The sequence below is a fragment of the Aspergillus lentulus genome, assembly GCF_001445615.1.
Source record: "Aspergillus lentulus DNA, contig: Alt16, strain: IFM 54703, whole genome shotgun sequence".
In the NCBI taxonomy this organism is placed as follows: Eukaryota; Fungi; Ascomycota; class Eurotiomycetes; order Eurotiales; family Aspergillaceae; genus Aspergillus; species Aspergillus lentulus.
Window position 1 is genome coordinate 641,120 of NW_028322113.1, and position 23,686 is coordinate 664,805.

At 50.0% G+C, this 23,686-nt stretch overlaps 5 protein-coding genes across 5 annotated transcripts; 1 reads left to right on the forward strand and 4 right to left on the reverse strand.

The window, feature by feature from the left end:
* Positions 1-732: 732 nt before the first annotated feature.
* On the forward strand, positions 733-3,444 carry ALT_7698 (choline/ethanolamine kinase; the record flags this gene model as incomplete). Its single annotated transcript, XM_033560864.1, has 5 exons — positions 733-781; positions 1,055-1,961; positions 2,021-2,540; positions 2,602-2,745; positions 2,794-3,444. 5 exons carry the CDS (start codon positions 733-735, stop codon positions 3,442-3,444), a joined length of 2,271 nt encoding a protein of 756 aa, XP_033416755.1.
* A 209-nt stretch (positions 3,445-3,653) lies between these two features.
* ALT_7699 (putative 26S proteasome-associated ubiquitin C-terminal hydrolase) lies at positions 3,654-4,714 on the reverse strand (the record flags this gene model as incomplete). Its single annotated transcript, XM_033560865.2, has 3 exons — positions 3,654-4,467; positions 4,525-4,619; positions 4,673-4,714. The coding sequence occupies 3 exons, from the start codon at positions 4,712-4,714 to the stop codon at positions 3,654-3,656; spliced, it is 951 nt and encodes a 316-aa protein (XP_033416756.1).
* A 1,860-nt stretch (positions 4,715-6,574) lies between these two features.
* ALT_7700 (putative C6 transcription factor RosA-like) lies at positions 6,575-8,443 on the reverse strand (the record flags this gene model as incomplete). The annotated part of the gene is made up of 4 exons (XM_033560866.2): positions 6,575-7,612; positions 7,662-7,926; positions 7,980-8,282; positions 8,334-8,443. 4 exons carry the CDS (start codon positions 8,441-8,443, stop codon positions 6,575-6,577), a joined length of 1,716 nt encoding a protein of 571 aa, XP_033416757.2.
* A 7,843-nt stretch (positions 8,444-16,286) lies between these two features.
* ALT_7701 (putative importin beta-2 subunit) lies at positions 16,287-19,281 on the reverse strand (the record flags this gene model as incomplete). The annotated part of the gene is made up of 3 exons (XM_033560867.2): positions 16,287-16,388; positions 16,437-19,046; positions 19,180-19,281. The coding sequence occupies 3 exons, from the start codon at positions 19,279-19,281 to the stop codon at positions 16,287-16,289; spliced, it is 2,814 nt and encodes a 937-aa protein (XP_033416758.2).
* A 1,032-nt stretch (positions 19,282-20,313) lies between these two features.
* ALT_7702 (phosphatidylinositide phosphatase SAC2) lies at positions 20,314-23,381 on the reverse strand (the record flags this gene model as incomplete). The annotated part of the gene is made up of 3 exons (XM_033560868.2): positions 20,314-22,248; positions 22,313-23,040; positions 23,171-23,381. The coding sequence occupies 3 exons, from the start codon at positions 23,379-23,381 to the stop codon at positions 20,314-20,316; spliced, it is 2,874 nt and encodes a 957-aa protein (XP_033416759.2).
* Positions 23,382-23,686: the final 305 nt, after the last annotated feature.

Genomic DNA, 23,686 nt, shown 5'->3' on the forward strand with positions numbered 1-23,686 from the left:
TGGCGTTGCAGAAGCTGTTCATTTGTTTACCGGAAGGCAAGTATAAACGATGATCTCCTGGAGATTGGTACTTATGTATCCATCTCACGAGGTACCTGGAAAGGGAAAGTAGTCACCTGAGGCCACAATCTTTTTTGGCCTGATAAGCGACTTTTGGGCGGATTTTCGCCACTCCCTTTTCCTTCTTCCCAACCAGGATTCCGTCACCATTTCTCTTTTCTCCTTCATAGTATTTATCAATCTGTCGCATCTGTTCACATCTTGTGCTCCAGTCGTCGGTCTGCTCAAGCAATCTCGATCTTCAGTCTAGTATTCTCCAACAGCGATTTGGTTTCTCTAAAAAGTGGTTCCCACCAGGATAATCCACTCTGCGGATTGTGGGATCCTCATAATTCCCGAGTCCCGACCGCTTCCAAAGATCAAACCGTGTCTCTTCTGTTGTTGGCTCCCCGCTCGACCGCTATTATTATTCCCTTTCTTCCCAATTCTTCTCTGACCTTCTCCGTCTATCCAGCGGGTGATTCGCGAGTGTCTCTACTGTGCTCAAACTGCATTCCGCCGTTGCTTGAACCTCAGAGTGTTCCCTTTTAGAGACCTTCGAACCAATCGCCCCAAACAAGAGTGTCGCCTCCTGTCTGTATGAGACAATTCTAAAACTTTCTATTGGTCGTTTCATCAACATCCTGTCTTTTCGAGAGCTACGGTTCTCGACCGCCTCCTAGACTGTCGGACATGCCCTCTTTCGCCGACCCGCGCGGCGGTTCTGGTCTGGAAAGTGAAGGTAGGTGTCTGCCTTGCGTACAATTTATTTTCCTAGCCCTGATAAACGGTTTATTCTTGTTGTCAATTGGCTTTCCCTTCGTAGTTGGTACTCAGTAGCACTTCTGGTCGGTCGAGGCTCAACCGTGCCCGAGATCACATGAGCGCATGGCCTGTTCACGACGTCCACCCAAAGCAGCTTTTATGAATTACCTCCCATGCATCTACCACCAATATTCCTTGCTCTGTCCGTACTTTTGATTAGGAAATATGATGGGTTCTGACCAATTTTTAGAAAGGGTGAAGCCAATTTTGGGGACTGGCCTTAATATCTCCTCTTTTCAGAAGATTCTCACTGAGAATGGGCATGCGAGCACAGCAATTGCGGCGGTTGAAGGCAGTCCTTCCAAGCAGCACCGCGCGCCAGTGGCCAAGAAACCCGCGGCTCGAACCCCATTGCATCATACATCGCAGACACCCAGCGTCATAAGTGAATCTCGGAGCCAGTGTGAGAAAGAGCAAGGCGCGAGACCCAGCGAAGAGAACTCTCACGATGGCCTCTTTCACCAAGTATACGAGTGGCTCCAGCAAGAAAAAGTGAAACAAAAAACCCGTCGGTCCAAGTTGAAAGGGACAGGCGAGGGTGTCGAAAGCGATGGCGACGATGATTACTACGATGGTATCCTCGATAAGACCGCATCTCACGACACCGAGAGTGCATTTGCTCTCGACAAGCTCGAAAAGATCCTCCTTCGGTACGCCGCTTCCCGCATTGAGGGCTCATCGTCGGCCTATCCACTGCGGGGACCAACCCGCAAGCGTTCCCGCATCAAGGGTCTGCGTAGAGGCTCTGCATCCGAATCCGATCAGTATGATCTTGACTTGGCAGTTCCCGCTGTTGATGCAGTATTGGACAATACCAAGACGCTCGCATACACAGGCGGGGCCGCCGAGGAAGATGATCGACGATTGAAGGATAAGGAAGCTTGGTTGACGTTCAAGAACGAGATCGTTCGCCTTGCCATTACGCTACAACTCAAAGGTTGGCGAAAGTTCCCTCAGGAGCTTGCTGGCGAGATTGAGGTAATCAGATTGAGTGGTGCTTTGACCAACGCTGTGTATGTGGTCAATCCACCAAAATCCCTCCCTCCGCCTAAGGGCGAAGATGGATCTTATTCTCTTGTTCCCCGGAAGCCCCCGCCGTAAGTCTCCTATTGGCCTCTACCTTCCCCTGCGATAACGGCTAACATGATGCATGTAGGAAGCTTCTATTGCGTATCTATGGTCCGCAAGTGGATCACCTGATTGACAGAGAGAACGAGCTGCAGATTCTTCGCCGCTTAGGCCGGAAGAATATTGGACCCAAGGTACTGGGAACATTCAACAACGGTCGGTTCGAGGAGTTTTTCGAAGCGCGTCCACTTACGCCTAAGGACTTGCGTGTTCCTGAGACCATGAAGCAGATTGCGAAACGTATGCGCGAGCTGCACGAAGGGATCGAACTGCTCGAGGAGGAGAGGGAAGGCGGGCCAGTAGTCTTCAAGAACTGGGACAAGTGGGTTGATCGCTGCGAGCAAGTCATCAACTGGCTGGACATGGAAGTTCAGTCTGAGCACAACGAAGCCAAGGCAGCTTCGGAACCTTGGCGCCGTCGCGGTTTTGTTTGTGGTGTTCCATGGTCCATCTTCAGAAAAGCGGTCGAAAATTACCGGAAATGGCTTGTATCTACCTGCGGAGGGATTAATGAGATCAAACGGCAGTTGGTTTTTGCCCACAATGATGTAGGTCATTCCTTTCGGCATTTGCATCGTGTCTTGATTGTTCATTCACTAATCGGGTCAGACTCAATATGGCAATCTGCTTCGAATGGAACCCGCCTCCGAATCGCCGCTTCTTCTGCCTGAAAACAAGCACAAGCAACTGGTAGTCATTGACTTTGAGTATGCTTCGGCAAATACCCCAGGGTTCGAGTTTGCGAACCATTTTGTGAGTGTAACCGACGGCGTTAAAAAGGGCTCAACTGACTCAATGCAGAGCGAATGGTGTTATAACTACCACGACCCTGAGAGAGCCTGGGCGTGCAACAACCGACACTATCCAACACCCGAACAGCAACGCATGTTCATCGCCTCATATCTGACCCATAGACCCGGAGTGCGATCGGCCGCTTCTCCGTCCATCACTCCCCTCATGCGAGGAAACTCGGCGACCATGACCTCATTAGCGCCCCTGGACCTCGACTCGACCACCGAAGCAGACCTCCAGGGCCAGTCCGAGGCCGAGAAGTCGCAGGAAGATAGCCTGGAGGTCGAGCTCCATTTCCTGATGAAACAGACGAGACTCTGGCGTGTGTTCAGCTCTGCTCAGTGGGTTGCCTGGGGAATTGTGCAGGCCAAGGTACCCGGTATGGAGGAGGGGATTGCGACCGCCGCAGCGGCGAAAGCGTCTAATGGGAACGGCCACAGCAGTGATTCGAACGGGTCAGCAGTGACAGCTGCTGAGCCTCCAGCGCAGCCTCCAGTCGACGTGGATGTGGAGGAGGCGGACGAGTTTGACTATCTTGCCTACGCGCAGGATCGCGCGATGTTCTTCTGGGCGGACCTCCTTGCGCTGAATTTGGTTCGGGAGGATGAGCTCCCGCCTCAGATGGTGGAGCATATCAAATCTCGCATGATTGAGTATTAGTCTGGGTGGAGGGTGTGGATTTTGTTCTCGCTAATCATGACGACTGATGACTGATACGAAGCTACATGGTTCTTCGGCGGTACTGCACTTGAGTTGTTTATGATTCAATGTACCTGTACATAGCGTTCTTTTGTGTGACGGCTAGCTTCTGTATCAATGGCGCTGTATCATTAAGTTTACTCATAAACTATCATGGAGATCATTCATGGTTAACCTCTCCGACTCAACAATCTCTTCTGAGTCTCTTGCTTCGCCTTTTCCACCCACGCCTCATACGCCCCAGGCCCCTCCTTCTCCTTCATCCCCGCCACCCCCTTGACCATCTCCCCAATGAACCCAACAAAATTCCACCGGCGCAGGGTATTCTCCCACGCCCACGCGCGCCTCTTTCTCGCCTCACGCTCCAACAACTCCACATCCCCCGTCTCCCGAGCCCGGACCCTCAAATCCCTCACCACCGCCATAAGATTAAACCGCGTCTCCCCCTCAGGGTACCGCGCAATACGCCTCTGCAAAACCGCAATCACTTTCTCGGGGAACGTTTCAGCAACGCACTCGCCATGACTAATCGGATACGGCTGCAACCCATCAAGCTCGTACAGCACCCCGTTGACAGGCGTATACGCAATGAAATGGTAGACATCCGCCTCCTCATCCTGCGCCGTGCGCACCGTCTCATCCACAAAGGGCGAGGCGCGCGCGAAGGCGTTGTGCGCTGTGCGGATGGTCTCCGAGTTGGAGAGGGCCTCGCCGCGGAGGTCTGGCGGGAAGCCGGTCGTGAAGTCCTTGAAGGAGCGGAGCTCGGGCCCGATATTGATGGGGTAGGGGGTTGAGGCGGGGGAGTCCTGGTTTAGGATGACGGAGAGGATGGCCTGCGTGCCGCAGGCGTTTTGGATGGTTTGGGCGGCGAAGAAGAGGTTTTCGGGGAGGGAGGTGATGTAGGTGCCGTCGAGGGGTTGGGTGGTGTTTGTTGAGGGGGGTTCGCGGATCCATTTGAAGAGGAAGATGACGCCGTAGACGGGGCTGGTCGTACATCGTTAGTGGTTGTCCATGGGAGGAGAGACCTAGTGGCATGGTTACCTGAGGGAGCGGATTGTGTCTGCGTCGAGGGAGATGAGTTCTTCGAATTGAACGTCTTTGACGCCGAGATTCTCGATCAGAGAGGTGAAGACGCCCTGGGCGCGTTAGGTTCTGGGGTTTATGTTTCGGGTGAAGGAGTTGAACATACCTCATCCGACTCGATCGTGCTCCAGCCTCCGCCGTCGGCCATGTCAGAGAATCAGGTTATCGGGGGACTGATTGGGGAAGTAGGTAATGGTGTGAGTAGCAATCACTGCTTTAGAATGACCAGCGGATAGAATGAAGCTGATTTAAAAATCGAGTGAAGATATGATAGATAGTCGATTATCACTTGGAGCTGCGATGATACTGCCAGGTCCTACGTAAGGTAGCCCAAAGAGGCATGTTTGGCTGAGATGCAAACAAGCTCCAATTCTCTCCCTGGCACGCGACTTGTTGCGATGCAACACATGATCATAAAGCAGTCATTGTTATGATGAAAGTCGTCCATGACTGAAGCAGAGGCAGATATGTTGATTATCAACGATATGCATGGCTTCCTCTACTTCGGGGGATGATGCTCCAGACCGGACACCTCCTGGATACATATTTGTTGTCTTGATTGAGCATCGCTCATCACCTCTAAGAAGGACAGGTCTATCTGCTCAAGCATCATAAGAGCTCAAGCACACTGATGTAGTACCTTTCAATGAGAAACACCGCTGCTACTGAGAGTCTGCCCGCTTTCTGGTTGATCAAGTCAACCACCGAGCAGTCCCAGCTCCACAAAATACCAGGTACCCGGAAGTCACCCAACGACCATCACCAAATAACCCAGTATCAGTACCTGTTCTAGAAATGCAAAAGTACACAAGCCGAAGCAAGAATAGAACAAGAACAAAATCAAGACCAAAACAGAGTGACTCCGATGGCACCTTCTTTAACTCTAACATCATCCATTAAGTACGGATTATATCAAAGTCGAAACGTGAAACACAAAAATCCAAACAAGAATAAAGCAAAATCAGACCCCGTTGACCCACTGATTATCTACCCCTCTACTGGTAAAGTTGACATATCGTCACGGCTGACACAAGACTCCGAGGCAAGGTCTTCGCTTCGCATGCCCCATCTACCGAATACGAGGTTTCCCCGTTTTCAGTAAAGGGTAGATTAGTCTTTCAACCCTATCAGCCAGTAAGAAGCAGATAAAATGCTGAAGATTATCGATTGGCGATCAGGGTCAAAGCACACAGGGATGCCGGGACAGTTTGTGTCGCGATGGGTTGCCAAATATAGGTGGAGGATGGAGCTAATCTAGTATGACTGTGAGTATGACATTATTGTAGGGTAATGAGTCGATCAAGTATTTCCAGTTAGGTTCAGGTTTCAAATACTTGGCTCATGTACAGGCTGAGAATACTCGTATGCTTTGGTAGTTGATTAGCGCAGCGAATGGTGAGATGTGCGTCGATTGTCGTGCGATGAAGGTGTAGATGCTACTGACGATGTGTGCTAAAAATATCCATCCACACGTGCGGGCTGGGATTGGGGAATGGGGATATTTCCAGATCGACATCTTGCATGTTTAGTCTTGTGATTTCATCTCCTCCTCCAAAATTCGAATTATTCGAACAATCATGCTACTCACTCCGCAGTATCATACATCCAATCCTATTTTTATAACAACAATGTGTGCGATTCTCCAATCATGTCAAACGAGAGTAGGGTATATTGCTATCTTGGTATCAAATCCATCCATTCCTTGCTTCATCCTCGTTCCCCGCATTTTCCTCCTGTATGCTGGATAAAGTAGTCCTGCAAATCAAACAAATCATTCGTAGCGAATGTGGGTATGTGAAACTTAAACAAATATGCAAGACAAATCAAATCGCGACAAAATGGTCCATCAGAGAAAAGCGGCCACAAATCCAAAAGTGTACAGAAAAAAGAAGTAGCCTTCTATTCGCCCATGCTCAATATCAAATGCGTTTTCGTAAGTCGGCCCGCGAAAAAAATGTGTAGAAGAGGATTCGAGAAGTGAAAGTAAAAAAAGAAAAAAAAAGAGAGATCAGGTGCAGATGGTCCCGTTCCAGGCCTCGGTCGTAGCAGTCAGCCCGGCAATGTGCATTGAATGAGCATCGTCGTAGATTCCGATGCTGAGATCGAGCGTTCCATCCGCCCGCGACATCTCTCCGCAAAGCATGTTCTCCAGGTAAGGCGGTGCAAAAGCAGGTGAATGCTGAAGCGAGCTGGGCTCGGAAAGCAATCGAGGAGATGGGGGGTAGAGAGTATGCGACATCGGAGCCGTCACATAGGTTCCTGCAGCGTCGAAGGGCGAGCTCGCGATCGTCACCGCAGGGGGAGAATGGAGGGGAGATTCGAGAGGAGGCGTATAAGGTGCATAGGTGGCTGAGGTCGCAGAGGGTGAGGATGAAGATGCGAGGCGGTAGTCGTGGTAGTTGCGAAATGGGCTGGGGGGCGTGGGAGAGCAGTGATCGAGGGAATGTCGTGGTGACCACTGAAGCCGGCTCTTGTACCTAGCAACGATGTGCCGGGGAAGGTCCATGAGACTCATGGCAAGTTGTAGTTCAGGGCTGAAGGGATCTGCTGTGCTTCTCGTCACGACAATCCGGTAGATCTCCTCCACAGGTCCGACTGACAGCGGGCCCAGGTAGGCGCCCCCCATATCAGGAAATAAGCTGTCCAAGGCGACTCCAACGGCGTAAAACTGTGCAAGAATAGCCAGAGCGCCAATATCCGCATCACCACCCCGGAGCATGGCGGCGGGGAGCCAGAACAACCATCTGCGTAGCGGTTGGACACGCTCAAATGCTTGCTCGGGTGTCTGTGACAGAAGATCCATCTGAAAGTTGCGCACGAAGTCGAGCAGCTCTCCAATCCGAGTGTAGTACTCGTGGTTGTGGACGACCCTCTTCTGTACACTCTGCAGGGCCACAATAGTCTGGTCGAGGCTGGCCAGGTCGGCATCCTCAAAGCGGTATCCTGTCATAACTGGCGAGTTTGTGCATCCCAGATACCTTTGGTTCTCGAGTAGCACGGCTAATTCGGACTCATGCTTCCAGACGGGGTGCATCGCATTCAAGACCTTGTTTGAATTAGTTTTCGTTATATACGTAGGCAGTACGACAACTCACCGTAGTAAGGCCTTGCTGTAAGGATGCCCATGTTTGCCAATCAGATGCTTGCCAGGAGAGCAAAATAGATGAAGCTAGAATGGCCTCGCAGTTCTCCTTTGAGAATGTACCAATGGCCTTGTGCAGACCCTTGATTGCGATACCGCGATGATGATATGCCAGCTGCTTGGTCTCCTGATTCCGTGTGATCCAAGCCAGGTGGGAAGCCGAAAGGGTCAGGATCGAGCTCATCACGAAGTCGTTGGACAGAGCAAGGGACAGAAAACTTATGAAGATCGTTAGAAACGCTCTTGCTCATTCTCATCAAGGAGACCTTACAGTGGCATCTTCTGAGCCCAAATCGTACACTCTCCGAAACCACGGCGATGAAGATCGATGGACAGTCCGATGATATGATGAATCAAGCGCAAGTCTGACCGGAACAATTTGTACCATGCATTTCGGGGGTAGTGCATGAGTTCTGGGAAGGGAGGCACTCCTGTGACGTGCCAGTTCTCAATCTCCATCTCGATTTCAGGTGACATGAGCAGGTCGGGGGCTTTGCGGGCCTTGTTGGATTGCTCACGTGCAAGAGCAACATCCATGTAGTCGCAACGGCAATTGTGTTTGGTGCAGTTTCGACTACTCAGGAATTAGCAACGGACAGCGTACACAGTAGCCGGCGTGCGTTACCATTGTGGGAAGGTCTCATCGCATCTGATATGTCGTCTCTTGCAAGTAGCGCAGCCATTTCTTGACTTGGTATGGCTCTTGCGAGGAGGACCACCACCAGGACCGGCCATTGTGTCTGGTGAGAATTGGGTAGGCGATTATAGATGTTGAGTTTGAGGATGATGTCCTAGGAAGAAGGCTACCAACGACAGCCAGGTGAGGATGATGTACAGTGGACAAAAGATCTTTGACAAGTGAAAAAGAAGAAATATAAGTAGGATGATCAATGGACAAAGTATAAGTAGGTTTGCCTCTGGCTCTGGCGTTGGGGCGTCGGACGCTTGGAGCAAGGACGAGAATAAATGGCGGATGAAACGACGGAGGGGAAGTATATAGTCGATCCGGGACAAGGTTAAATGAGAAGACTCCAAAAATAACCTCGAGCCGCAAGCCCCAGGTGGAGGAATGAAGATATAGAGCAGATGCACGTGGAGAATACGAGAAAACGGCAACACCCTTGGGGTCGGGTTCGCGTTTTGAACCAGTATGGAGTAAGGAGGATGGATACTGGAGAAGATGATCAAGCGAGAGTGACAGGAACAGGAGCAACGGAGGATTAAATCAGTCAGTCAGAAATCAGGAAGGCTTTGAAATGCAGCCACCGGCTTTTTAGTCACTTCTCTTCTCCCTTTCTCAACCGTTGAGCAGTGAACGATCGTGTGGAAAAGAAAAATCCACGACAGGAAAAAGAAAACAAACTACTATTAAAACCAGAATAAAGTAGCTACCTCGATAGGCAGTGATTAGTAAAATAGACGAGATGGTAATAATAATAATAATTGAATTAAAATAAAAAAAATCCAAAATGAAGGGACCATCATCATGAAAATAGGGAAACTAGATAGATCAAGACTAGCCCACTGCTTGAAGATTGGCACGCCGAGATGCTCGAACGCCACGGCGGAGGACCGGTCAGATGCTGATTGTTTGGGATTAATGTATGGAGTCCAGTCGGAAAGATCGTAGATACATGGAACCATCTGCCACCAAGATGAAAAGAGTAAAAGGTTCAGGACGTCGATGTGGGGGCCCAGAAGATGAGCAACTTTCATCATCCAGGTTTCACTAACAGGCTTACAGACGACGGACGAGCATGCAGCAACTCTGGATACTGCTGCAGGAGTAACCAGTAATGATCAAGTCTGCTATGTACTTTGTCAGGGAGAATGGCAGTTGGACAGGCGGGATGGTGCTAGAGTGTCTCCTGCGTGGGAAGATGATCGGAAGCAATTTGTTTTGTCTAGACGATCTAGTATCAGTTTACATATGTAAGGGCCAAAAAATAAAATAGACGTGATAAGAGAAAATAAAAAATGAAAACAAAAATAAGGAAAAAAGAAAATCTACGGCTGGACACAAAAATACGTTCTAAGGGTACAAAATGGACTCTAATAGCACCTGGAGTTCAGCTGGAGGAGGGGTTATTCTGGGTAGCTTGCACCTGGCCCCGTCCAGCATTCTATTAGGCCTGAAGCATCGAATCATCTTTTTTCTTCCCCCTCCAACCGGTTGCACCACATGGCAAAATCACCACCACCATCACTACCAATAATTTACTGTACTGATTATGAATTTGGGGGCTCCGGAAGAAGTTCTAAGGCCGTCTAACTTGACAGGCCACAATAAAGTTTCGTCTGGACTTGCTGAAGACAACCTGACGCGCTTTTTGTGAAACCGAGGCCCGAAATATGATGGGCACTGTAGAAGGTGTTTATCTCCACTATCCACCACGGGCTGTCGGCGAGCAGAACGGGCAAGGTGTAGGGCGCAAATGTCGATGTTCAGTATGTTCAGTACCATAGAGTGCCTGACTACCATTTCGTCATGCTGCGGTCAGTTATCCCTTGAGCAAAATGGGTTGCATCCTTGTCCACAACAATTCAAGAAAAGGGGCGAAAGAAAAAGAAATCACATTCCAAACGACAAGTATCATATCGCCGTCTTCGGTGACTTGGGGCCGACTGCTTAAATTTGACACCTACCATGTTTTGTCGGAGTCCGGACAGGGTCTGCCGGATCTCTAGATCCTTCTTGATCCAGGAAAACGCCCAATTTGGTCGAATCTGGAGCATCTGTGACAATCGCGGAATAGTTCTCCATTATTATTGAAGAACTTGCCCATTATGGATTTTGGGAGAGAGACAGACATTGGTTGGGGGAAACCCTCCACGGACCATGGTACTATTCCTTACTAACTGGATATGGTTAGCTTAGGATCTAGGTAGGTGGGCAGCGAGATTCTGACAGACAGCTCACCCAGTTTTTCCTTGTCATTCGTCACTTCGAGAACAACCTTACAGGACTCAGGAGTGGGTGGCTTTGAAATGCTGGCAATCTTGCCGTCTTGAATATTACCCTAACAGTCGGAACTTCAAGAAATTAACTGTTAAGCGAACAGGATGAACATCACACTTGCTCGACGGAAACACTAATCGAGAACCCCTTTTCTTGTCTCGGGTAGACGCCTGCCGCCGATTCGGCTGCGTTGACGATGAGCGGAGAAGACAGGTTTAAATGACTGTTTCTCGTTCATTATATCCAAATTGAGTCTAAGTTTAATGCCAAGGTATTGCTGGATGCGGACGGTTGACAGGCTAACACCGCTTATGTCAACTCTTGATTGGTTTGATCCAATTTTGAGTGCCTATCACAATTAGACTTCCAATTGATTCTGCTGATTATGAACTGATGGCCTAGGCTACCTACATACTAATGTGCTAACTATCTATTACGAATTCAGATACTTAACTGCTTACGGAGATCTTAACTCTCAAGTGCAATTAACCTTCAAACTTTGAAAAAATAGTAAGCTTAAAACTTGCTCGGATGGATATCAATAGACTGTCTCGTTCTCGGTCATCGACGCTGAAGTTGGGCGTGCCCCTTAAACTGGCAGAACGAAACTGCCGCTTCAAGCCGAGAGAAAACACGTTGGCTCCACATCTCAAGTGACGTACAGGTCAGATTCCGACCTGCTGGACGTTCAACGTTGTCAAAAATATCTATCGAATCAACACTGCTGCCTCCAAGGTAAAGTAATGATACATTAACTGTCAAACTGCACGCAGCAGTAGTACCTACGATTCAAGGCAAAAGCCGTCAAAATAATCCCCAGTATCAGGCATGGCAAAGAACTTTCGGATAAGAGAAATTACATCGACAAGTGATGGTCAGATCACTAAACCCTGCAAGGCTAAAAGCCGTCATAGGCACTGCGCGGGCCAACCAATCTCGTCCAGCTCTGCATCAACTAAACCGAGCTAGGCTGAGGCTGTGACACTCTAAAGAATGAGGTACTAACCAGTTAAGGCATCATGACGCTAGTTCAAGAGGAACGGCCTTCTTTGGCACCAGTCCGGTGTACAGAGAATCTATTTAGCATTACAGGCGGAGATGGGAGCTCTGCAGTCCTCAAAGTTTGCTGCTATTACTGGAAACACTTCTTCCAGCTAAGGAAAGTCTGAAGAACATTGTGGTGTGCAGCTTGTGCCTGAGCTATCCCAGCAAACTGGGTCATTTGCGGCTGAGTTTTGAGCAAACCAGTGAAGGCCACGAGTGGGGTCTACGTTAATCAGCCTCTTCTGGAGCCCAGGCAAATAATACATATGTTTGCATTTAGAGAATCAGACTAACATGGAACAAAAAAAGAACTCTACATTGCAAGTCAACGCATATGTGCATGAGGCTGAATAGTCAAAGAGGACAACAGGATATACCGTACTCCGTAGTACTCCACAGAATAATGTGATGAGTAGTCACTGGACTCTGACTGGAATGTCACACAGTTTCAGCCTTTAGACGCAGACGCCAAGGCCAAGTCACGCCTTGTGTGGGACAAGAAATTCCCAGACCGCCGGATGAAACATCTGGCTGGCGGCTTCGACCCACGTCCAATCGCGACGGGGATTCTTCCGCAATATACAAGAATATTACATCAAAGTTCGGTGGTGTTGCGCAGAAGGATTAAAAAGGCTTTCGAAGGATGAAAAGAACGACCAAGGAAGGGCGTTTCAGAACGAAATAGTCACTGCTCACAGGTACCTAAGGTCAGGGTGGGAACAGCAGAGGCTATCCTAGACTATCAGAGCTATTCGGGGTCGCGGGCCGGGACCATGGTCATGGGGAAGGCGCAGAACTCATTGCCCAATGAGGAGCCTCGTAAGCCGATAGCTTTAATAATTATGTTCTTGCTTGGAGTCTGAAAGATCAACTATCTGGGGCAGATTCTCAAGCAACCGTCGAGAATCAAAGTACTGTAGTCAGCAACATGGATTATCAGTGCTAATTTCATTGCATCAGCTGATCATTCTGTCGATTGTTTCGCCTTTTCGAGCCGTTTTCGTTCAGTATACCCCTGCATATGTACTGACTAGGGACTACTGTCCATGCTCTACTAGGTATTTCCCCACCCGACTCCATGTGCATTCTCATGCATTGTAATACAGAGCATCACCACGTTTTCTTACCAAAGGGATAATCCCTGCTTGATCAGTAATAGATGATTTCATGTGGCTGTTGCCCATGACAGGATCCTGCCTGGGCAGGCATCACAATCTGTCTCTTAGCGAAGGCTGACGTCCAAGAGCAGGCAACAGTCACTTAAGAGATCGATAAGATGATGATGCCTGTTTTCTTGTTATGGCCTGAGCTCCAGAGCCCAGCCTTGGCAAAGACTTGTAACCTCGTCAGTGTGATTCACAGAGATTTCACCCCTCCAGAACTAGAAGTCCAGATGGACAATCTTTGTTGAAGAGTGGAGGTGGGTCAGGCAGACCCTTGCCTCCGATAACCCCTCCCTAACCAAATTTAGCATCGGCGGACGTTGCCGATTCCAACACCCAATCATAATTAGAACGTCGCTCTCCGCGTCCGATGGTCGCTGCCCACTCAGATTCCCGTCGGGCCCACCTCGATCAACTTCGACGGAATCCAGCCTGACGGGGCTTTCTGTCTTGGACCAATGGGAAGCCAGCCTGGGCTGACACCCCGGCCCATGTTCTTCGCTTCTCGCGAGATGGAACCTAATCCGGTTAGCGCTGGTCTAGATCACCGCTTGTTTGGGTCTGTCAACTTAATTGTTTTTCGAGTCCGGCGCAACTTTAATTCGGCTGCTCTTCTTTGTCTGCGATTTGGTACCATTGCTTTTTCACTTTAATGACATCTAAGCGAGATAAACGTCGAGGACGCCGCTCATCTTGGGGAAGTGAAAAGAGTGGAAATTAATCAGCTTCTATGAAGATGTTTCGGCGTGAAAACTGCTTTATTAATGACCTAGAGAATGTCAAGGTTGTACTCTGTAAGTAGGATGCAGTGCACCCAAATGGGCAAGGGGCACACATGGACGCCCCGCCCTTACCTGGATGCCATGTGGGCTGACAGGGTGAAGCAGCCTGCAGAGTGCAGGATAGATACCTTGTAGCCATGCGTCACAGAGCCATGGAGTCAAGGATGTGATTGCTGCCTCCGTTTCAATCCCGATCCTTCTCTGGAGACGAGAATAGCCCCTCGTCACTTGTCAGAGCTCGCCCGACGTGCAGTTTGTGAGGACGATGATCGCCCTTTTCAGTTTAGGGCCGCAAATGGCCCATGTCAGAACTTAATGGTAGGATTTTGAGGCCGACTAAACTAACGTGCCTGATCAGCCAGGCTAGAACGAACCGATCAGTGTCTATGATGCGCTACGTGACTCACAGCCTTCTTGTGGAATCCATAACCGACCACAGTAAGGCCCACTCCTGGTTAAACTTCCAGGACGAAGCCAACCGAAATCAAGCTATCAACCATACTAACCACCAAAACGAAATCAGGGACAGAGGACGGAGTAGTGATTAATAATACAGCCGATTGCTCCCAGCCAGCGGTTTTTACCAAGACTTGCCGTCCTATCAGAAGCGTCTCATCAATTGCCTTTTGCGTACAGAGTAAAGTACGCACTCTGAGTACTCACCTCACGCTCTCGTCTGCCTTGTCCAGTCTACTCCATATACTATAGTATAAGTACAAACCATTCAAGAACAGATAGAAAGAGACAGAGACAGAGGACAAAGACAGACAAGAGCCTCAAAGCCAAGCCGCCAGCAGCGAGCACCATACCCGAAACTGTACTCTCCACGAAGCACCGCTCCCACCAATGACACTGCAGACGGATTATAAAGTTGTCATGCTATGCAGTTTGAAGTTCACTGTACGGAGTACAATAATAATGATAATTCACAGCCCCCACAGCTAGCTGCAGCTCACTAGGGAAACTCGCTGGTCAGTGCCAGTGCCAGTGACCGTGGCCAGTGGTCAGTGGCCATTATTGTCCTAAGGCTAAACCCAAACCCGGGTGTCTAGTCCCGGTAGTCTCTAGTCTCTAGTACCTAGTCTCGATAGTGTCCATGCAATTAGACCAGATTGTCATTGTCTGCGATAGATAGTCTTGCCCCGAAGGTCGGTTCTTCAGTCTTACCTAGATGGGTGTCAAAATGCGAGTAGCGTTCTCGATTGGCGAGATTGCACATGGATATTATCTACGTAGGACGCCCTATCACGCTGGCATATTGACTTCCTACAGCCTAGCCTTGGAACATGAGACATCTATGTATGCACCGGGGCAACCCCGGAAATTGCCCAGAATCCCTCCCCGTATCAACTTATAGATTCATATATTCAATCCTCAAGGATAACACGAAGATGGGAGAATACAGTAGTAGGCGAAGTCGTAGTGGTAGCCTCCTTCCCATTCAGGCCTTATTTCGCGATGCGAGTCTGCAGTCACACGCAGTTACACTGATGAACAGCTGGTGATCAGTGCCCTTGCCAAGAGGCGATTGCTTCTATACTTATCTCCCCCTCGGACTAGGCTTTGGATCATCTAGTAGCGGCGTTGATCTTCATCTCTGTCTCCGCTCGTCTGTACTCCGCGGAGCACACTGTAGATACACCAGCGTCCCTATGGTTTGGACGGTGTAGATATGATGCGGGAGTTAGAAGCAGCTAATAGCATACAGGTATGAAGTATACTTGCAATGCAGCCAGTGCGCTGGAAAACTGTTAAAAATAGAAGTCCAAGATCAGGTTTGTGTTTGATGCCAGGCTGAGGTTAGAATGGATTTTGGCTTCCGGCGAAGAATGGCATCGACGTGATATTATGTTGTTACTTGTTTGGGATGGATACCTCTCACAACCAGAGGGTCTCTTTATATTGCCCTGCGAAAGGTCAGGGACATCTGACCTTAACACACCTCCGACTTCGTACGATACCCAGCTCGCTTGCATAGTTGTGTTACTGTTGAAAATGACAGAGCCCCGTTGTAGTTGTCATGGATTGTGTCTCCCAGTGTTAAATAGAACACTTCCTAGCCGAGTATGCTGCCGTTCACTGCCTGAGATATCGCCATCAAGAATAATCAATCGCTACCTAGTCTATCATATCTTACTAGCTACCTTAGCTATCTCATAAATTTCATAACAGATCGACAAATGGTACAAATCCTCGCCCGTCCATCCAGAGTCCTCTCGCCGCATCTTGCCTTCTCTTTCGTGGTATATACGCCTTCTGCATTATACTGCTTCTCCAGACTCATGATCAAGAGAACATCCGATGTTGCCACTTTTCATTGCAGTAGTACTGTCACTGCCCATCAGATCAACACTCTATGCAGACCCAAATATCACAACATGTGCGTAAGAAGAGAATGACAGAAGACGATTAAATTAGACAGAAAACACGCCCATATGAAGCAAACATAAACAAATCAAGGCTCACTCCGCCCTAATGAATTGAACAGAAACACTCGCCACACTCAGAATGCATCAATCATTAAGAAAAGGGAGGAAAGAAGAATGTAATGCATTTCTGAATTGCGCCGGTTCTCCATCAGAATGAAAAGAATGTTTTTTTCAGACGAAATCGTAAGACAACTGCCGACTCTAAATCTGGTACACAGAACGGAGTTTCTGGACCACGTGTGGCGGAAGCTGGGTGAGGAACGAATCGAAGTCGGGTATCATATTTTTATAGCCTTGCAGGACCTGCTCTTGATTAGCAACAGTCATCGAACAGTAAGATCGAGAACCAACCTGCTGGAACGAGCTCTGGATATCACGGTAGTCCTCTTGATGAAGTGACTTAGCAGGGAAAGTGGCAATGGCCTGGAAGTAGTCTCCCAGACAAGATTCCAAAGCCTGCGGGTTCTTCATCACAACATGGTTGAAACCGAGGAATGCGGATGCCTTTTCGCGGGTGAACTCAATCTTGTTCATCGACTTCAGAAACGAGCCAGCATACTCGGCCAGGTGTGAGGCAAGCTGATCGGAGCAGCAGAAGCCCAACCTTCCGAGGGCCATCGCGGCATTCTCATTCACCGAGTCGATGATCTCCTCGTTGTTGATGATGGTAGACAGTCCGTGGTACAGCTTGTCGGCGAACGGCGCGAGATTGGCTTTCTCGGTGACGGCAATCTCACCGCACGACCAGCAGGCATTGTTCAGCACGCTGAACCCGGTGTGTCGGTCGTCATCTCGGATGAGATCCAGGTCGAGCTGCTTGATCAAGGTAGGCATTATGTTGGGGATGTATGGCTCAAGCTGTGGGAAGATATTGATGGCGCAGTCACCGAGTAATGCGTATGACGACTGCCGGACCTCGTAATTCGGGTCCTCCATGCAGAAGCAGAGCAAATCAAAGAAGCGGGGTTGCGAGCTGGCAACCAATTCGCCGCTCTTCTGAGGATCGATGGCCTGTATGATCGCACTGAGGAGGTCCAGGCTGGTCACCAAGAAATCCTTGTCGGGCTCATCAATGGCTTGGTTGTTGACGGAGGCAATGTATTCCTGCAAGTTCTCGTAGATGATCTTCGTGCATCGTTGGAACAGAGGAGGCGCGAATGGAGCAAACGCGTCGCCATACGCCGCAGCAATGTATCCCAAGCACTCGAGCAAGGGGAAGAGTTCCCGAGACTGGTCCGTCACCTTATTGTACCGATCAATCAGGGCAGGCATCAGGATATCCACCAGGTGCGGTTTCGCCAGCTCTCCCATTACACATTCAGCAAGCGTCTGGACACAATCGTACAGGATGTACATATTGCGATCCTTGTACTTTCCAAAGCACTGCACAAACTGTCTCAAAATCGGCTCACAGTAGGGTATCAAGTTGGCGTCCGACTTCTCTTCCAGGCTGGCAAAGGCAGAGGCGGCCGCCTCTTGCACCTTCTTATTGCCGTCCAGCATCCGCCGGAGTATACCCTCCATCATAGGCTCAAAGAAACGAGCCCTTTCCGCTGGGTCAACCAAGTGCGAAGCCCATTCCGAGTATCGTCCAAGACACCAGCAGGTAATCTGTCGTACGACCGGCTGGGGGTCGTTCAGAAGCGAGATCAGATAGGGGACAAGCTCAGGAAGGTGGGGCGTGACTGCATCCATACAGCCGTCTGCAACCGCGCCGAGCGTCAGGACCGCGGCTTCGCGCTGCGGCCATTGCTCATGGCGGAGAGTTTCTTTCAGATAGGGCAGGATGATCTCGAAGATCGGCTGGTGATAAACATTTGAAAAGACGTCCAGCGCAGCCGCAGAACACTTTCTCAGAGTCCACTCGTCCTCCGGGTCATCGCCAAACTCAGAGTCCTCGATCTCACCCTCGCTCAGGTCGTCATCGTCATCTTCGTCAGCGGCCGCGTCGCCGTTTGCCTGCGCTCCGGACTTGGAGAGGTCTAGACGAGCGGCTTTCGATTTGGCGAATTGGGGTCTGAGATCCTCCTCACGGTCTTCGAGTTCAGCATCGTCGCCTTCACCCGATAGGCGAATCGCTTCATCCTCATCGTATACCATGCTCCGGAGCAGCACGGGAACAATCTTGGGCATGTGTGGCGCCAAGGGCTGTTGCAGCTTCGCCTGCTCGCCTGCAACAAGCCAGAACTCCGCGGCATCGAGCGCGAGTTCAGGGTCCTCCGCGTTGTTCTGCTGCATGATGATGTAGTTGACCAATCCTTCCATGTGCGGGACGAGCTTTTCGGGGGCAAAGTCCACCAACTGCGCGAAAGTCTGACACACCATACGTCGTACATCGGTATCGGTGTCGCTGGCGAGCTGGAACAACTGCGAAAGAAACAGATCCAACGAAGCGATCAACGCCTGCGGTCTGCTGGGGAGGAAGACGTGGATGGTGCTCAACGCCATAGACCGAACCCTGGGGCTCCCGCTAGATGTGAAGTCCATCAACTTCGGAATAATCACATCGAGAGGGCGCTGCCCCTCGTAATCCCGATCAAGGACCTTGCGGTTGTCTTCGCAAACTTTCGCGAGGGCCGACATGGCGGCCTCCTGAGCCAGGGCCGGAACGTCCCCCGAAGCGTTCTCCACCAGACTCAGGAGTTCATGTAGCACCTCCGGCCACGCCAACAGCCCCGCCTGTTGCAACAGCTCCGTGATAATGCTACCGGCGGAGTTCCGCACCTGGAGGTTGCCGTCCCGCAGCCCGGCCAGGGTCGCGGATCGGATGTATGCTAAACTGGGCTGAGGAATTGTATTGTATGCGACCCGGATCTTCGTCTTGAGGTTCATCGCAGCGGCGAAACGAACCAAATTGTAAGTGTCGTCATCCATGCCCACGGCCGGGGGGATCTGCGGGGTGCAAAAAAGGTAGGTGATATAATTGACATAGTCGGGGGAGGATGTCGCTTGAACAAGCATCTATCAAACCAGAAAAAAAAAAAGAGAAGTTTCGTCAGTCACATGTATCTAGCCCTCTGGAATGTATATGGGAGGCGAGACAGCAAACTGCGGATGCGAAAGACAGGGGAACGGAAAAAAGTGTAAAGCCTACCTGTTCGGCCTGCTTTTGTGCTGCGCGATTGTGAGGATGTAACGAGTCCCTGAGACAGCAGGCGAGCTGCCTCAATGGCTCATCCTGAGGTTGCCATTCCATTCTGGCGAACAATATGAGAAGAAAATGAAAAAAAGGAAAATTAAAAAAAAGACAACGTCGGATACGAAAGGCAAAAATGCCCCGAGAGAAAGAGTATGTGGGAGGCAGAGTGAGGGAGAGGTTAGTTGGCGGTAGTAGTGTAGCACAGCGAACCCCGCCGTCCACTAGATACTTGGGGGAAAGCGGTCTCCAACCCGTGCGATTCTTCGCCTCTTCTCAGAAAAGAATAAGTATTTTAGATGTAGGACTATTGCAGATCAAGTAAGGCGTACGTTGTATTATTGTCTGCAAATATGAAGAATATATGAATGGAAACAAGTCTTATAGACGACCAAAAGCCCGTCTGGTGGCTAAGGAAAAAAAAATTCCCTGCCTGCAAAAAGTTCTTTAGGAGTGAAATTGGAATACAGATACCAACTTAAGGTAATATTGATAACAATCCCCCGATGTACAGCCAGCAGCACAACATTCCAAAGGAAGACTAACTATGCAGTCGTTATCAGTATAGAGGAATTTTACAGAAGACATTGCAGGATAATATGCCTATCTTGAAGCATAGTGACAAAAAGTGTCTCTCGTCAATGGGGATTTCATGCGGGTTCTCAAGGTACAGCATGAGTGGTAATTCTTGCAGTGAAAGGTATTGTAACTCCCTGACTTTATATTCAAAACCGTAACCATTCTTACCTTACGTACTCGAGGAGTGACCAAGTACTCTTAACTACATCATGAACCATCTTGCCCTTGGCTTGGGATGATATCGACACTTTGCACCGTTGTATGCCAGGCTCAGAGTCAGCTCATAAGATTTCTATCTATTAAATGTGTAAAATATGTCTATCTGACAAAGACGGGAAGCAATGCTATGCAAGATGTGCTCCTCCCTTACGTTATTCTATATGTCACCTGCAATATATATCAGGAGAAATTTCCCCTGTATCAACCAGCTGTCTGCAGCAGCGAGTCTCTGAAGACGGAATTCCTGGGCCTTATTCGAGGAGCCCTCACTGTTAACTGCATATAATCCCATCCTTACGCCCAGACTAATTTCTTGATGTCATAAACCAGATGCTCCAGAATCCCTGTACGTTTCTTGGCGTCTTCCAAGGAGATAATCTCCGAGTTCTCAATCACAGAGGGAGGCTTCCCTTCTTCACTGGGACGCGGTCCCTCGCCGGCCATCATCGCGCGCTCGATATCTTCGCATATAGACCGTACCCAGTCGGTTTCGCTCACAGTGCCGCTGCCTGCGGCATTGTTTTGTGCGACGGAATTGGATTGCGGAAGTGCTTTGAAGGCAATGAATCGCGTGGTCGACTGCGCGCCACCTCGGAACCAAGAATATAAGCCCCGTTCGCCGCTGGCTTGGGCATTGCTGTTCTGGGCCTTGGTGTCGACATCGCTCTTCAGAGAGCGAGTGTTGACGCGCCAGGCATTCTCGCCGCCTTCGCGGTACTCGATGACTAGTCCAACATTGCCTTGTTCATTCGCTTGTGATTCAGTCAAGATCGATGTAATATATGTGCCGTAATTCAGACGCGATATCGAGCGTAAGTCGATGCGCTCGAATGAGGTTACTTTGTCAGTATTCCAGTCAAAGCGGCAACTGTAGACAGCCGCGTCAGTCAGGAGCAGGACCGCTTCCTCGAATGGTAAAGTCCGTAGGGTGTTGGGCTGCCGAGGAGTGAGCATAGTCCAGCCTCCCAGGAACTCTTCCGACTGGTCGCTGATCACGATCTTGCAGCTCGTATCGATCGCGCTCCGCCGTAGTTTCTGCACGGAGATCCCGGGATCCGCGGTTCGCATCTCCATGGCAAATTCTGCGAATATACGAGTCGACACATTTCCCAGAAGATAATCAATGCATGCCTGTGAGAAGTAATCATTGACAATATTGTTGTAGTACCTAGACAGCGTCAATCCGAGATCGTTCAGTGCGCCTCGATAGTCCCGCTTGCGAGTTCGTGTGTAGTCTCCCTTCAAAGCTGCCGTGGAGGAGTACTGCTTCGAGATAGCGTCTCCATTATCTGCCCAGAGGGTATTGAACCACTGGGTAGACGAGTCGCGGCTCAAATCGATGTCAATGCCCTCGAGCTTCAGTTCGCGTTCCAAGGCCCACTGGCCAAAGGCACATTGCGCAACACCGGTACGATCCAAACAGTCCATGCAGTTGGTGCGTACAATGCCCGTCTGGCTTTGAGTGACCATACCATTCCGTATAATTGTATCGCCGTACTCGTTTAGAACGGACTCCAGACGTTTCACAAGTCGACTCACGTTTTCGAACTTCATCCCGCGGCATTCGTTGTGGAAGTCAAACCACTCCATTCCGAGAGGTACACCGTCAATGCCGCCAGATTCGTTCAGCACCCGTGCATATTTTTCGTACTCATTACCAAGCTTCAGTTCACCGGCTTGCTTGTCGATGAGAGACACCGCTTGGAGTTTGCCATACCTTCTAGCGAGGTTTCGAAAATGCCTGTCAAAAGCAAGTTGGTTTGTCTCCGTCGAGTGGTGAAGCACCGGAACCGGTTTGAAAGCATATGGCGACTGAGAGAAATAGAGAGGGATCGATCCGCGCACTTGAAGGTAGGAATAGACATTGTGACCGGGATCCCAGTCAGGAACTGAAAGGATTTGCTCCGTTTCAACGGTGTTTGCCGTGTTCCCTTCGTCATCAACGCCGCGTCGAAGATACCGGAGCCCAGGTCGCTTGACCGACCGTCGCGAAATCAGAGTCAATAGGAAATTCCGCTTCTCGGCATCAACCTTGATGCTCTGTGCCTCGTCTTTCTCACCGAGAATTCGACCTTCTGTGTGCTCCTCTGCGACGTTGGAATCCGGCTGTTCTGTTTTAGCTGACACAGTGAACTCTCGCTGGCCGACGAATCCCTGCAGAAGAGGTAAGATGAAGCTGTGCGCGTCGGCTGTGATGAAAGGATTCATCAAGTTTTTATTCCAGAAATACTGGGGACATCTAGGGTCAGCTAACCCGTCTCATTATGTTTAGTTCAAGGCTGCTTTCACATACCAACTCATCAACTACTTTGTGCATAGGTATATGATCATTGCGCGCTTCCTGGGCGCCGAAAGTCCTTGTTAAATCGTAATCGTAGGCAAAGAAGAAGTTCTGGGAAGAATATATAAGCCTGGTGTACCGCAGCAGCTTCGGCAGCAGTTCGACCGTCGGGTCAGATGGTTCCTTTCCACTTTCCAGCGGCGAGTCTGCGCCAGCGCCTGGCGCATCGGAGACTGTAGGTGACTTTTCCTTTTCCAATTTCGCGACTGGAGGCTGCATTTCGGTTCCCAAGTCCTTTTCATTCCCGAGAAGTCTCTCCGTCGTGTCCTGGCCGACATTGCTAAGCCCTGGGAGGCCCAGTGTCTTCCGCGAAAGCCAGCTTGCAGCGAATCGCCCGAAGCGGACGCGCTTCCCGATCACATCTTCGGCTATACTTCCTCTGCGGTCTGGTGGGGAAGAGTCCTCCTGTGTTGGAGATGATGGCTCACTGTTGATGTCAGGTTCTCCTCCATCCGTTTCGTTGTCGGAGATGCTGCCTTCTGAAGCTGTCTCGCCTACACCGGCCTCTCCCTGAAGAAGGGTTCCTGCCTGAGAGATTGCCCGACTGGCATCCGCCTGCGATGAGAGCGGAATGATTGCAACATTGGTTATAGAGTATATCGGTTTGCCTTGTATCTGCGCCACTTGCTGGCGTTGCGTTATCGAGATCAGAAACGAGTATGATGCAACGGATAAAAGTCCTCAATTAAGATGGTCAGTTAGCGGCCGGTGCCCAAGCGAGTATTTGCCAGAGGAGAAGAAGCTCCGCTATATTCAGAATTACAGGGACTGAGGACAATATCACTAATAGTAGCCGAAATACAAACTTACCGACTAGACCATAAGCCTCCAGTCCGGCATCTTTCCTCACAGCGGGATCCGATGCCGGCGCCGACAGGGACGAGATCTTGTTCGTCTTGTAGTCAATCCGGACAGACTGCGGCTCGTAATTGCCATTGTTACGTCCTCCATTTCCATGCGGCTGAAGAATGAGACCGTCCACAGCCGCGATAATGATCAACTTGCGCAGCAAGCCAGGCATGTCGCTGGATAGAATTCTCTGTGGAGATGCGGAGCAAGTATTACAAACCAGACCTGTGTAGGTCAAGAAGAGCACCGCTTGATATCGAAACCCAAGGTGTACAGCTGAGTTTCACAGGTATACCAGTACGTCACAAGAGTCTGCATCATCAACGCGAGCTGTGTGACAAAAATCGCGTTGGGCGTGTGGTATGAATCGCACAGCTGACCTTTCGCGTTACCCATGCCAACCCACCTTTTCCTGGCGGGAGAAGTCTTACATCATACCTAGGCAACCCGAGCGCTCGAGCGACTTGCCAATTGTGT